At 42.1% G+C, this 15,479-nt stretch overlaps 1 protein-coding gene across 2 annotated transcripts in view; it reads right to left on the bottom strand.

The window, feature by feature from the left end:
- TRIM65 (tripartite motif containing 65) overlaps positions 1 to 15,479 on the bottom strand; it is an 85,186-nt gene that overhangs the window by 43,742 nt on the left and 25,965 nt on the right. The window contains exon 3 of one of the 2 annotated variants that reach the window (XM_073608234.1): positions 14,608 to 14,844. The exons of the other annotated variant lie outside the window; for it this stretch is intronic. Within the exon in view, the coding sequence (XP_073464335.1) occupies positions 14,608 to 14,844 (237 nt within the window). The remainder of the gene's footprint in view (positions 1 to 14,607; positions 14,845 to 15,479) is intronic. 2 annotated transcript variants of the gene reach the window in all.

Here is a 15,479-nt window from a genome sequence, read left to right as displayed (position 1 = left end):
TCTGTATTTTTTCAGGAGCCAATTGCTTCACATTCCCGGGTCTTTATTCAGGGGGCACTACAGTTGAATCCGCCAGTCAAACCTCCAGTATGCCCATGGGATTTGAATTTGGTGTTGTCGGCTTTACAGGGACAACCCTTTGAGCCACTGCACCTGGCTCCTTTCGTGCTTTTGACTAAAAAATTAGTCTTCCTGATAGCCATATCCTCTGCTAGGAGAGTATCAGAATTGGCAGCTTTTTCTTGTAAAGAGCCATATTTAATTATTCACAAGGACAGGATTGTAATGCGTCCTAATCGTTCCTTCTTACCTAAGGTGGTTTCAGGATTCCATTTGAATCAAGATGTAATCCTACCATCCTTTTTTCCAGATCCGCAGTCCGCGGAGGAAGAATCTTTGCACACTCTTGATGTGGTTAGAGCAGTCAGTGTCTATCTGCAGGCAACCGCTCAGATACGGAAGACTGATTGTTTGTTCATTCTGCCAGATGGCCATAAGAAAGGCCAAGCAGTGTCGAAATCCACTCTTTCTAGATGGATTAGACGGGTTATTTTTCAGGCTTATGATATAAAGAGGAAGACTCCTCCTTTTCATGTGAAAGCGCACTCAACTAGGGCTGTTAGTGCTTCTTGGGCAGTGCATCACCAGGCCTCTGTGGCTCAGATCTGTAAGGCTGCGACTTGGTCTTCAGTCCATCCATTCACCAGATTCTATCAGGTGGATGTAAGAGGGCAAGAGGATACCGCCTTCGGGCGCAGTGTACTGTAGGCTGCAGTTTAGTTCCTATATTTTCTGATTTGTGTCTCCCTCCCCTCAAATGAGCATTACTTTGGGACATCCCACTATGTAATGAATACTGTGTCCTGTGATGTATGATCAAGAAAATAGGATTTTTAAATACAGCTTACCTGTAAAATCCTTTTCTTGAGAGTACATCACGGGACACAGAGCTCCCGCCCTTCTATGGGTTTTACGTGGTTACCTATTGCTTTGCTACAAAACTGAGGTCCTCCCCATATGGGAGGGGTTATATAGGGGAGGAATTCTCCTTAATTGGGGTTAACCAGTGTCTAACCCACTATGTAATGAATACTCTGTGTCCCGTGATGTACTCTCAAGAAAAGGATTTTACAGGTAAGCTGTATTTAAAAATCCTATTTTTCTTTGAAGTGCATCACGGGACACAGTATTCATTACATAGTGGGGAGGGAGACTCAACCAAAGTAGGGCAACCAAAGTAGGGCAACGTGAGATCAGAGGTCTTATACTGCTGCCTGCAGCACACTGCGCCCAAAGGCGACATCCTCATGTCTTTTTACATCCACCTGATAAAATCTGGTAAATGTATAGGCTGAAGACCTTGCAGATTTGAGCCATGGAGGCTTGGTGATGCACTGCCCACGAAGCACTAACAGCCCTGGAGGAGTGCTCTTTGATTTGAGAGGGTGGAATCTACCTCTTTAAACCATAAGCTAGAATAATTACTTGTCGAATCCAATTAGAAATAGTAGATTTTTTGTCCCATATCGCTACTAAATATCGATATCAAGTTGCTGGCGAGGGTCCTTGCTAACAGGCTTGCGGGTATTGTAGGGAGGCTGGTACATCGTGACCAATCCGGATTTATTCCGACAAGATCCACAGCGGACAACATCCGACGCCTTTTTCTAAATATTCAAACCCCAGTGGATAACCATGGAGGTAGGGTAGGGTCATTCTATCCTTAGACGCTGCCAAAGCATTTGACAGTGTTGAGTGGCCCTACCTCTGGGAAGTCCTGCCTGGCTTTGGCCTGGGGAAAACTTTTATTAACTAGGTGAAGGTGCTTTGTGACCCTCGAGCCAGGGTGCAAATTAACTGCTCCCTCTCCCAGCCCCTTCCACTACACAGGGACACTCGTCAGGGCTGCCCACTGTCCCCTCTTATTTGCGCTTGCAGTAAAACCATTTGCAATGTTAATTTGCAATGATGAAAACATTGTGGGAATCCGCAAGGGGTCAGCTGGAGGACAAATTATCTCTGTATGCCGATGATGCCCTACTTTATCTGGCAGACTCAGGGGATTCATTGCGGACGCTGATGGCGACCATTACTAAATTCTCTGGATTCACTATTAACTCGTCCAAATCCGTACTGATGCCCCTGGATCCACTAGTGTCGTCTCTCCCCCCAGAGGCGTCCCAAATAGCCATTGTTAACACTTTTAAATATCTGGGAATAATGATATCACCAGACCCCGCTGAATATTTGAAATTGAATTTATCACCCCTACTGGAAAGACAACGTGTAAAATCCCAGGTATGGTGTAAGCTTCCACTGTCGGTATTAGGGAGGGTGAATCTGATTATATATATATATATATCTTCCATAATTCACCTATGTGGATTCCCAATAAATGGTTTAAGAAGATTGACACCCAATTTCGTGACCTTATTTGGAAAAAAGGTAGAGCTCTTATTAGCCTAACAACACTAAGATTTGGCAAGGAGGGGGGGGGGGCTTGGCGGTACCACATTCCAAGATGTATTTCTTAGCATCACAGCTACAACAACTTGCTGGCTGGGATCTGCATGAGTCAAATGGCCCCATTATACAACTGGTGTCTCGCACCAATCCCATATTAACAGCTGGCTCACATTTGGAGATGGGTCTGCCGGGTATCCCCTCGTCCTCCCCAACGGCAATACTACTACAGAAGGTTTGGAAAGCAGTTAAAAAAGCACTATCCATAGATGGCCCAATGGAGTTTACCCCCATTTGGAATAACCCCTAATTACCCCGAGTTACTCAAACTACAGGGCTTCGTCGCTTGGTCAAAAATAGGGATATGGTTCTTTACACAATTATATAGTGGCACTGTACGAAAATTATTTTAAAACCTATGCAGGGAATTCTCATTAACAAAGAACCAATTCTATCAATACCTTCAGCTCAGGCTGTATTGCAGACCCAAACTCGGACGGTAAACCTGAATATCACTAGTTCTCACCTGATACAGGAGGTCCTACAAGCTGACAGATGCAAGGGGTTGATATCCAGAGCATATGCTACCTTGGTGGCCGCAATTCAAAATCCGACTCTACTTAACTGTAGAACACATTGGTCCATGGATGTGGGTGACAGACGATGACCAATGGGACATGGCACTGGAATTGATCCCAGCGGTGTCAATTGCGGCATCTCACAAGCTCTCACAACTGTTTATACTTCACAGGTCATATCGTACAACCGTAGAACTATTTGAATGGGGCAGAAGAGATTCCCCATTGTGCCCTAAATGTGTAGCACACAGGGGAGATTTCATACACATGATATGGCGCTGTCCGAAACTTGCTAGATATTGGACAGAGGTCGCACAGACTGTATCCGCTGTAGCACAGACGCCCATTCCATGTACATCTTTGATATGTCTCCTGGGTTCGGTTGATGCTGAAGTGTATCCAAAAGGCGTATATATAAAATGGTAACTAGATTACTATACTTGGCTAGAAAACTCATAGCACGTTATTGGCTTGCAATAATGTGCCTACAAAAGGGATGAATAGGAATAATTACCACCGCTCCGGACAAGCCAGGCTGAAATATCTTTTCCCCCACAGCAAAGAAAAGAAGAGAGCTCCAGGTGCTGGCAATTGCTGGTACAAGTGTAATCGTGTAGAGAGATCTGGACGGCCGCACACCGGGATAGGCAGATAAAATCTTCTTTATTCAAAACATGGAATAATAAAGTACATGACACCGCTGGAGTGGTACAGCTTAGCCGCTAACGCATTTCACGCTCGTACAGAGCGCTTACTCATAGCTAGCTTACATAAAAGTGATAACCACATTTATACTTAAAATATACAACATGTGACCAAACATAAATGACATAAAGCCAAGCAGCTGGAGACTAGCCGTATGAGATCTCAACACTCGTTTACTAGGTGTATAACATGAAGTGGAAACACCCTTGATGTAATAAGGAATGGAAAGAATGGACAAAAGAAACAAGAAAAAAGAAAAAAAACAAGCAAAATGAAATTAATTTAGTACCTGCAATAAATAAAAATAGACTATGTTATTTGTATATTGAATTAAATTGAGATACATGTTAAATATATAAAAAATAATAAACTAAAGAAGAAGAATGAAATAAGTGATAATGTGAGACTGAAATGTCCATAAGGATTTGTATAAAGTGGAATGTAAAGATATGAAAAATATAAAAAAAAAAATTATAATATATATATATATATATATATATATATATATATATATATATATATATATATATATATATATATATATATATATATATATATATATATATATATATATATTAGAGAAAAGTGTATAGATCTATATAGACCACCAATGCCATTAGCAAAAAATAAAATTAAATATATGTAAAAAGTGAAAATAAAATAAAGTGAGAATAAAATTCAAAATCTTTCTACCTTTTCTATATGCATGATACGTGTGTGGAACCAGTGAAAATGTGATGCTAGGGTCTAAATGACACCCATGCAAAAACTTTGTTCACATGAGAGTCTATACTAATTTAAACGTGAACTTCACTGGATCCGAATTAAACCATAAACATAAAGACAGGAAAAAGAAGAAGTATATGTGTGTGGTAACAATTAATTAATATCTTACAAAATGAATGTGAAGTGTTTATGAAATGTGTTAAATTTTAAAAGAAGAAGAAAAAGAAGAAAAAAAAAGAAGAAAATCAGGATAAGGAATAAAATGCACAGAAAAATGCACAAACGGACACACATTTCGTATGCAAAATAGCTGAGCCGTAATTACTAAAATATTGTCACGGGAAAATATTATGTAAGGGACATAGTAAAAAGATAATACAAATATTTTTTAAACTATCGCAAAAACTCCCCACAAACAGTGCCGAGATCTCAAGCAGCTAATGCACACATAAATACTATACACCCCCCAAAGAAGATGGAAGTGTGTGGTCCATAATCACTTGTCCTGGGTTCTAAAAAGAAAACATGAGCATAACACAAATCAATATTATTAAAGAAAATATGAAGAAAAAAATAATACTATCATAATGTTTACACATCTGGCCAAAACTCTAACCTAATTGATACTTTGTTGCAATCATACAATAAAAGTTACTAAGTCACAAACTATACTCAACGTATATAAGATCATCCGAAGCTTGAATCCAAACATATATTCATGGATCCAAACATATATTCTGTGCATTTTATTCCTTGTCCTGATTTTCTTCTTTTTTTCTTCTTTTAAAATTTAACACATTTCATAAACACTTCACATTCATTTTGTAAGATATTAATTAATTGTTACCACACACATATACTTCTTTTTCCTGTCTTTATGTTTATGGTTTAATTCGGATGCAGTGAAGTTCACGTTTAAATTAGTATAGACTCTCATGTGAACAAAGTTTTTGCATGGGTGTCATTTAGACCCTAGCATCACATTTTCACTGGTTCCACACACATATCATGCATATAGAAAAGGTAGAAAGATTTTGAATTTTTTTCTCACTTTATTTTTATTTTCACCTTTACATATATTTATTTTTAATTTTAATTTTATTTTTTACTAATGGCATTGGTGTTCTATATAGATCTATACACTTTTCTCTACACCTCATTTATATTTTTTTTAAATTATATTTTTCATATCTTTACATTTCACTTCATACAAATCCTTATGGACATTTCAGTCTCACATTATCACTTATTTCATACTTCTTTAGTTTATTATTTTTTTATATATTTAACATTTATCTCAATTTAATTCAATATACAAATCACATAGTCTATTTGTATTTTTTTATTTATCGCAGGTACTAAATAATTCATTTCATTTTGCTTGACTTTTTTTCTTTTTTCTTGTTTCTTTTGTCCGTTCTTTCCTTTCCTTATTACATCAAGGGTGTTTCCACTTCATGTTATACACCTAGTAAACGAGTGTTGAGATCTCATACGGCTAGTCTCCAGCTGCTTGGCATCATCTCATTTATGTTTGGTCACATGTTGTATATTTTAAGTATAAATGTGGTTATCACTTTTATGTAAGCTAGCTATGAGTAAGCGCTCTGTACGAGCGTGAAACGCGTTAGCGGCTAAGCTGTACCACTCCAGCGGTGTCATGTACTTTATTATTCCATGTTTTGAATAAAGAAGAATTTATCTGCCTATCCCGGTGTGCGGCCGTCCAGATCTCTCTACACGATTACACTTGTGCCTACAAAGGCTCAGTGGATTGCATATGTCAACTCCTTCCTCATTAGAGAGCAGTTGGCATATATACACAGGAACGCTCCAAAAAAATTTGACCTTGTATGGCAAAACTGGCTGGATGACCCCAACCTTGCTCCAACCCAATTAATAATGGATAGACTGCTAAGGTTATAAGGACTTTAATGCTGCAAATAGGCATTCCTCTAGCACCCGAGGCCTCTCCTGTAATGCATATGCTGTGCAGAATGTAACCCATATGGTAATAAGGCCCGTAGACAAGCCTGGAGGAGTGAACTGATGTCCTGTAACATTTAATATTATTGTATTTTATTTTATTTTCTGTTAGCTTATTTTTGCTATTATCTAGAAGGGTGAACCTTCTCCCTTCTTCCCTTTATTTCTATTATTTTCTTAGTTTTGTTTGTGTTAAGTTTATGTTCTACAAAAAACGAAGGTATACGTACCCAATCCTTAGTAACCAAGTTATACGTATGCATATGCTTGATGTCATGTATAAATTACAGAATGGGAAATGTGTATGCCCCTTTATTGTAAAACAGTTACCCATTAATTCTTGTAAAAAAAAAAAGGTTTCGATTCAAAAAGAAATAGTAGATTTTGATGCTGCCTGTTCTCTTTTAGGACCTTCAGGCAACACAAACAAAACACCCGTTTTTTCTAATCTGAACAGTCGCCTTTAAGTAGACCTTCACTGCTCTCACCACATCAAGAGAAGGTAGTGATTTTTCTTCGATAGAACAGGGTTCTGAAAGATGAAAGTAGAACAATATTATGGTTTAGATAAAAAACCTGACATTACCTTCGGTAGAAAGTTAGGATTAGGACGCAATACTACCTCATCCTTGCGAATAATAATATGGCTCTTTACAAGAAAGAGCAGCCAACTCTGATACCCTTCTTGCAAAAGATATGGTTACAAGAAAAACTAGTTTCCTTGTCAAAAGGACCAAGAGAATATGCCGCATCAGCTCAAAGGCTGTTTCTGTAAAGCCGACAGAACTGAATTCAAGTCCCAAGGGTTCAGGGGTGACCTAACTGGGGGATTAAGCCGCTTTACCCCCTGAAAAAAAAAAAAAAAATACGAACCAACGAATGCGAAGCAAGTGGTCGTTGAAAGTACTCAAGGCCAGCTTCATTTCTAACCCCATCTGCAGAAAGTCAAGGATTCTACCTATGACATACTTCCTGGGGTGCCAACCCCTGAATTCATCCCAGGAGACATATGCCTTCCAGACTCTATAATATGCGATTCTGGAGGCATGCTTCCTTGCATTAACCAAGGTAGATACCACTGAACTTGACAGCCCACGTTTCTTCAAAATGTGGGTCTCAATAACCAACCCGTTAAATTTAGCGTTTGCAAGGTAGGATGGAATACCGGACCTAGCGAGAGAAGGTCTGGACGTGATGGTAGGGTCCATGGGACCCCTCCCGCCATCCTTATGATCTCTACATATCAAGATCTCCTGGGCCACAAGAATCACAGACTTCCCCTCCTGCTTGATCCTGCGAAGAAGTCGTGGATGCAGGCAGAATAGGAGGGAATGCATAAAATTAGTGAAAACTGATTCCACAGGAACACCAAGGCATCTGTTCCACAAGCTAGCGGATCCTTTGTTCTTGACACAAAGTTGTCGATTTCTTTGTTGAACTTGGACACAAACAGATCTACGTCTGGGATCCCCCATCTTTGACATATTGACAGAAAGATATCAGGGTGAAGGAACCATTCTCCTGGGAACAACTGCTGGCGACTCAAGTAGTCTGCCAATTTTCTATTCCTAGAATGAAGACTGCCGATAGACAAAGTACATTGTTTTCTGCCCAAGATAGGATATGATTCACCTCTCTCTGGGCCGCACAACTTCTTGTGCCCCCTTGGTGATTGATATAGGCCATTGCTGTGGCATTGTCGGATTGGATCCTGACAGGACAATTCCGTAAAAACTGAACGTTCAGGCCCTCAGGGCCAAGTGGTCTGCCCAAATCTTTAGAATGTCAATGGGCAAGGTCATTTCTGATCTGGACCACTTTTCTTGGACAGTTGCCTCTTCCAGGACTGCTCCCCAACCTAAGAAAGGTTGGCATATGTTGTTAACACTTTCCAGGTAACTGTAGGAAGGATTTTCCCCTTTGCAGATTTTTGGTTATTAACCAAAAACTGAGGCTCCGGCGCACCTTTGGAGTCAGACACATTGGGAAATCTAAAGCTTGGACCTTCTTATTCCAAGCCGATAAAATAATGTTTTACAGCAGCCTCGAATGAAACTGAGCATAAGGAACGGCCTCGAATGAAGCCACCATCTTTCCCAACAACCTCATGCAAAGCTGAAAAGAAGGATTCTTCTTTGCTTCAACCCCCTGAATCAGTTCCTTTATGGCGCTGATCTTTGCCTGAGGCAAGAATACCCTTTTCTGGTTGTATCTATGATCAGACCCAATTATTCTAGCCTCCTTCATGGTTTTAAGGAAGATTTCTCTAGGTTGAGAACCCAACCTATGTATTCCAGGTAGCTGAATGTGGTGACCATACTTTGGTCTAAGCGGGCTACCAACTGGTCTATCAAGAGCAGATCATCTAGGTAAGCTATAATCGTTATACCTTGGGCCCTTAATCTGGCTACAGGAGGGGCCAGTAGCTTTGTAAACACTCAAGGTGTACTAGCTAGACCTAAAAGCAGAGCTACAAACTGAAAATCTTCATTCTTCTACCTTGAAAAGTAGATATTACTGGTGAGCGGGGAAATAGGCATATGGAGGTATGCATCCTTGATGTCAATTGATGCCATCCTTGTAGGTTGGAGACAACTGATTTGATTGACTCCATGCGAAAAAAGAGCAGATATTCAGGAACCGGTTTAGATCCAGAATGGGTTTAACATCTCCATTCAGTTTTGGCACCGTGAATAAAGGTTTGAACAAAACCCCAACCCCTGCTCTTTCATGGGGACCACCATGATCACTTTTTTGCCAAAAGATGGTCCAATACTTGAAAGAAAGACTTCTTTTTCTCTGGATCCTTAGGAACATTTGATCTGAGAAAATGAGGAGACGGGAACTCTTAGAACTCCAGTTTGTACACTGGAGCTATTGAGGAAGTCCCCCATCTGTCTCGACACTCTTCCTGCCAGACCCTTGAGAGCTGCAGAAATATTCCCCCCTACTCGAGCGAGCGGGGGCGCCTCCTCATAAGGAGGCTTTAGTATTTTGTATGTTTCCTCCCCCAAGACTTCTTTTGTCCCTGGGGTTGACCCTGAGGATTACCTCTTGAACTTCACGGTGGAGGCCGTCGTGACTGCCTGGAGGCTGATGCCCCTGGCACTGGAGAAGGAGCTTGTTAAAATGAAATACGTTTACTCCTTTCTTTAAATGGCAAAGGGGTACTTTTTCCACTAGAAATTCTTTGGATGTATTACCCAAATCATCCCCAAACAGCCGTTTCACTGCAAAAAAAGGAAGACTAGCCAGGAGCTTTTTGTATGGCGCTTAGCGAAAGGCGCGAGGCTTGAAGGATAGAATCTCTCATAGCGACTATTGCAAACATAAAGCTGCTAGTAGCTATCCAGATCCTGGGCTTGCTGAACAGGATAACCTTGAGCACCTGTTTAACTTGTCTCTCAAGGATTGACCAATCACTGTCAGCGCAGGCTGAAACACTCAACCTGCCAGAGAAAAAAAAGCGTTTTTTTTTTTTTTAATAGGAATTACAACTTTTTAACCGTTGGGTCCCTAAACATTTGAGCATTGTCTGCCGGACAAGTCAAACTTTTTTTCACAGAGGATATAGCAGCGTCAATTGCTGGTATTCCCACCTTTAGTGAATTTTTTCAGCTTCACCACGGTCCCCTGAGGGAGTTAATCTGCTGCCGCCCCCAGTTCCTCAGTTTGAGGGTCCTGGGTAATGGAAGGGAACCTGTCGCATTTTGTCCCACACTGGGATGCAATTAAAGCCGCTAACCTTTTTTCCAATCCTATCATGGCTGAGGAAAAAGACCTCTTTAGTAATATAGATAGGGGCTGCAGTGTTGAGAACAGTTGCAAACATTTCATGGCCCCGAAGCTCACTCTGACCAGCCACCCCCTCTCAGGGGAGAATGCCATTGTAGAGATGAGTAGGCTTTCCAGAGCTTGAGGGGGACCCTTTTAGTGTTTCAATCCCCCTTCTGACCATAGCCCAATGCACAAATGCAGAGGTACTACCAGAAGAAATCGCATTCACTGCTTGAGCAATAGTCCAGCAACTCCCGCTGCTATTAACGCTCAGCCTGATGCTTTTAGTAAATGTGCCAAGGGAATGCCTGTGTCACCAACCTCTTACATGCCCCTTTTTGCTCGTGTCCCTCCGACATCTGCAGCCAACAAAAATTGAGCTTTTAAATATACTCCCGTGCTGGACGTTGCTGCATGCCAACGCTCTAAGCCCCGCCCCTTCCGTCACATCGCGCCCCCCCCCTCTCTTTTCAACAGGATCGGCGTGTGTGCGGGGGGCATGGTGAGGAGAAGACCTGTGACAAGCCGCCGTGCAGGGGCGGTGAAAAAAACGGTGCGGCATCGCCGATCATTTTTGGCTTCCCCCTGTCCAGGGAGAGGGGGAGAGCTTTGTCCAGGTGGGGGGTTTTAGTGGAAAAAATCCCCCCCCAATCTTACCGGAGGTCTGAGCTGCTCGTTGGAGACAATCCTGCTGCTTTTGCTGACACAGCGTGATCTTTGAGTAAAGCATGACAAGGTATGTGCTCCATAGAGCCCCCAGTGGTGACTCTTAGCCATGACAACAGTTCCTTTTTTTTTTTTTTTTTAAAGGAGATTTCATAAGAAAATTAAAAAATTCCTTAGAAACCTCTGCTTACCTTTCCCACCGCAGGGATTTCTGTGGTAAAACCAACAGACCCAATCTTCACCCCTCACGGTGGGCTCCGTTACAAAACCTTCAGGAACCGGGGACCCTTGGGGAACCCATACTCCTGGACCCATAAAGCACCCCGCCAGTAAAAACTTTATGGCTGAAAACACCAAAGCACTGGATCCCAGGGTCCAGCTCTCTAAAAAGAGAAGCGTTACGGGCTAAACCTCATTTCTTCCGCCACGAGGCCCGGGTACCATTCAATTCGGCCTGAAAAGACACCTTGATTGGGTCCGGCTAGATAGCTAGCCCCAGCGGAGCTCAGCATAGCACATCTTTACAAGTGACCAACACCTTAGACACTGGTGAAAAAAACTGAGGTACTCCCAGTAGTGGGAGGGGTTATATAGGGAGGCAACTTCCTGTTTAGGGTGTGCCAGTGTCCATCACCTAAAGGTGGCCTATAACCCACATAGTAATTACTATGGCTCTTTGTCCCGTGATATACAATTAAGAAAATGCACTGATTACTGTATAAATGTCACTGGCAGGGAAGGGGTTAACACTAGGGGGCAATTAAAGGGTTAAATGTGTTCCCTCGCTTGTGTTTCTAACTGTGTGGGGGGGTGGAACTGACTAGAGGAGGAGACATATCGTTGTTCCTAGCTAGTAGGAGCAAACAACCTCTCCTCACACGGATTGTACCGACCTGCCGCAGTATAATGACAGTGGCTGGTCGGCAAGTGGTTAAAAATAAAAGATTTTGATCACTTTTATTGCTTTCACACGGAATGTAAACATCCCTTGTGACAGTAATAGGTGGACAGGTACTCTTTATGGAGCGATCGGGGTTCTAAAAAGACCCCAAATCCCTCCTTTACACTTCAAAGTATGCAGATCACCATAAACGGCGATTCTGAATATGGTAACTTTTTTTTTTTAAATCGCCGCTATTGGCAGCCGAGTAAACTAGAAGTGATGTTGTGACATTGTTTCCGTGTTTAGACATTAGAGACTCGATCGAAGCCGACTTCCTTCCAGTCTCGCTCTAGCCGGCGGAAGTTCCAGATCGTGGCTCGGGTCTCACGGTGGGACGGGCCCTCCTGCTCCTTTGGGATAACAGTCGATTAATTATCCCTAAAGAGCCAACCACCCGCTCTAAAAAAGCGGCTGCAGGCATCATCCCGGTATAACCCCTTAAAGCCGAGGCCGCATATGTGCATACGGTTGGTGCTAAGAGGTTAAAGTGAACTTTAGTGGTCAAGTCTTGTTTTTTTGTTAAATATAATAAACATTTTATATTTACCTGCTCTGTGCAGTGGTTTTGCACAGAGCAGGCCAGAACCCCCTCTTCTCAGGTCCCTCGCTGGCTCTCCTGGTCCCTCCCTCTTGCTGAGTGCCCCCACAGCAAGCAGCTTGCCATTCAGACATGAAACCATGACTTGGCCCCAGCCCCCCTCTCTCTCTCCTCATTGACTCACTGACTTTGATTGACAGCAGTGGGAGCCAATGGCACCCGCTGCTGTGTCTCAGCCAATCAGGAGGGAGTGTCCCAGACAACCAACGCTCTTGTGCAACATTGCTGGATCGAGATAGGGCTCAGGTAAGTGTTAGAAGGGCTGAGGGGGGCTGCTGCACACCGAAAGTTTTTATCTTAGAATCACAGAATGCATTAAGATAAAAAAAAAAACTTCTGCCTTTAGAACCACTTTAAGATGACCACCATGTAACTAGCTGTTTAAGAAGGAGGTGGCAGTGGCCGTTTCCCTATTTCTTTTGTGACAAGTATAGTTAAAAGACATCCTCTGTCAAAAAAATGCCCAAAAAATTCTACCTGCAAAAGAAAAGAGTAAAACCCTCTGGTATTGAATTGTGTTGTTGTGTTGTATTGTCTTCATTTATCTTGTAAAGCAGTGTGCAAACTGTTGGCGTTATATATAAATTCTGTATAATAAAAATAACTCACGCAGCCCACACCACAGGCCTCACTGCACTTGGTGGTGGGATCCTCCCGCTGTCTTCCACCTCATTTCTGAGTCCAGACGTGGAGGTCAGCAGAAAGAACCACTGAGCAAAGTGCAGTGACCAATAGATACACACTCACTGTAGGTTAAAGTGGAAGCTGCTGACTTTAAAATTTGTTTAAACTGACGTTCCCCTTTAAAAACAGAGGTTTGCGTTAGACATGTGTATGACGAAAAAAATTATTTTGGCTCGTTAATCTAGTTATTTCATTTAGTTAAATTTGGAATTTTCAAATTTTCTTCTTATCTACCGATTTTTTTCGATTCGAAATTATCAAATCGATACATTTTCTAATCGGTCGAAACTAAAATGTTATATTGTTTTCGATTCTAATGCAGCAAAGTGAACAAAAGAAAAATCTTGATCAAACGATTATAATAGATTAACAAAAACAGCATTATTTTGAAATGGTACTCTAATAACACACAGTCTGATTTCAGCAATATGTGTAGTGAGAATTCGACTAGAGTTCAATGTGAAATTCGATTAGAATTTCAGTCCGAATTTCATTACGTTATTCGGAGCATTCGGTAAAATTTGTTTACCGTGTATAAGTCGAATTTTTCAGCCCCTTTTTTGGGGCTGAAAGTGCCCCCTTCGACTTATACACGAGTCACCGCCATCTGTCTGCATGATCAGCGTGTCATGCAGGCAGACGGCGGCCAGCGTGTGCTGCATAGACTCGGCAGCGGCTCTCAATGTTCAAAAGCCGCGCCTCCTTGTCTGTGATAGGCAGTCAGTGTACAGCCTTTCACAGACATTCTCATCCTCGTCCGTGGTATGAGGATGAGAGAATGTCCATGATAGGCTGACCGCTGACTGCTGGGAAATTGAGTTTTTTGGACGAGGAGGAGGCGCGGCTTTTGAACAGTGAATGGCTGAATACTACACGCTGATCGGTGCAGAGCAGCGCACGGAGGATGCACAGGACACAGGTAGGATACACACACACACACGCACACAGGTACATATACACATACACAGGACACAGGTACATAGACACAGGTACATATGCACAGGATACATGCAAAGGACACAGGGAGGTATACAGCTGCAGATGGGCATTGCTGACCCTCTTTTTCCACTTGCAGTAGCTGCTGCATTTCTCACCCTCGTCTTATACTCGGGTCAATAAGTTTTTCCCATTTTTTTGTGGTAAATTAGGGCCTCGACTTATACTCGGAACGACTTGTACTCGAGTATATACGGTATATTGTAATTTGGGTATTCGGATATATCCGAATAGCAAAAAATGAGTCTGAATATTAATTGGGAATGAAATGAACTACACATGTCTAGTTTGCGTTAAATTTTCAGTATGAAGCCACAACACCATGTGAAGACACCTCTGAAAACTGTGTCCCCCACGCTAAATGCTGTTGTTGCTTTGTTATATTTCATTTCAGATCATATCAACAAAATAGGATTACTGGTAGGTTAGAGTGCATTTTCCCTATGTAGAAAAATAGAATGGGGTGCTCTCCATCATAGTGTTACCTCTAGAAATTCAGCATCACTAGTCTTGGTATCCAGTAGCTGCTCTGCCTCTGTATGATACTTGTTTAGGTCGTGAAGATGTTGCTGTAGCAGATGAAGATGGTCAGAAACCTGGGCCAAGGCTGCTTTCTCTTCACACCTTGTAGACTCAACAACCAGCGTCTGACATTCCTCCAATGTTTTCCGCACTTGGTCAAACTTGGTCATCACTCCGGACACCAGGGTAGTATGAAAGTCCTAAAACCAGTATGATTGGAATTTAGAATCTTGGTGAACTAAATGTTTGTAGCTGATCAAACTAAAAGAAACCCGGTCACACACTTAAAAGAATGCAGGTAAAAGCATAGAAAAATCAAGTAAATAAAATGTACCTATGTGCCTTTGAACTAGCTGACTAACCCTTCCAGTATGCATAGTTACAGTCCCCTCTGCCTGCTGCCCTCTCCTTTTCTGAAAGTGTCTAAATACTGTCTGTGCTTGTCCAGCTCCTCTGCTCCTCCCTATATAATTTTTTTGTAGCTTCTAAGAAAGAAGTGAAGGGGTCTGCTGATGTCACATGAAAAATGTCAGCACACTGTGGCAGTCTCAGACCTTTTAGATGTCTACATGAGGTAGGCTTTTACAGACAGTGCAGAGGGAGCCCACTCCTCAAAAGGCACTGGGTCGCATGTGACGCCCAGCAAAGACATCCAGTGCATCCCTTCATCCAATTCACACAACTGTACAAGAATGTGGCAACCAACCAAACCTATAACTGCCCTTTGTTAGGCAGAAACAATTTAGTTGTTTTGCAGGCTGGCTGGTAAGGGTGCTGGGAAATCTTTTGTGATGTGTGTTGCCCTTCTATGTGCACCTTGCTGCAAAGGCCAGTT

This window comes from Aquarana catesbeiana, linkage group LG12, assembly GCF_042186555.1.
Source record: "Aquarana catesbeiana isolate 2022-GZ linkage group LG12, ASM4218655v1, whole genome shotgun sequence".
NCBI classification, from domain to species: Eukaryota; Metazoa; Chordata; class Amphibia; order Anura; family Ranidae; genus Aquarana; species Aquarana catesbeiana.
The sequence above is the reverse complement of the archived record's forward strand: the minus strand, read 5'-3'. Positions and strand labels throughout refer to the sequence as shown.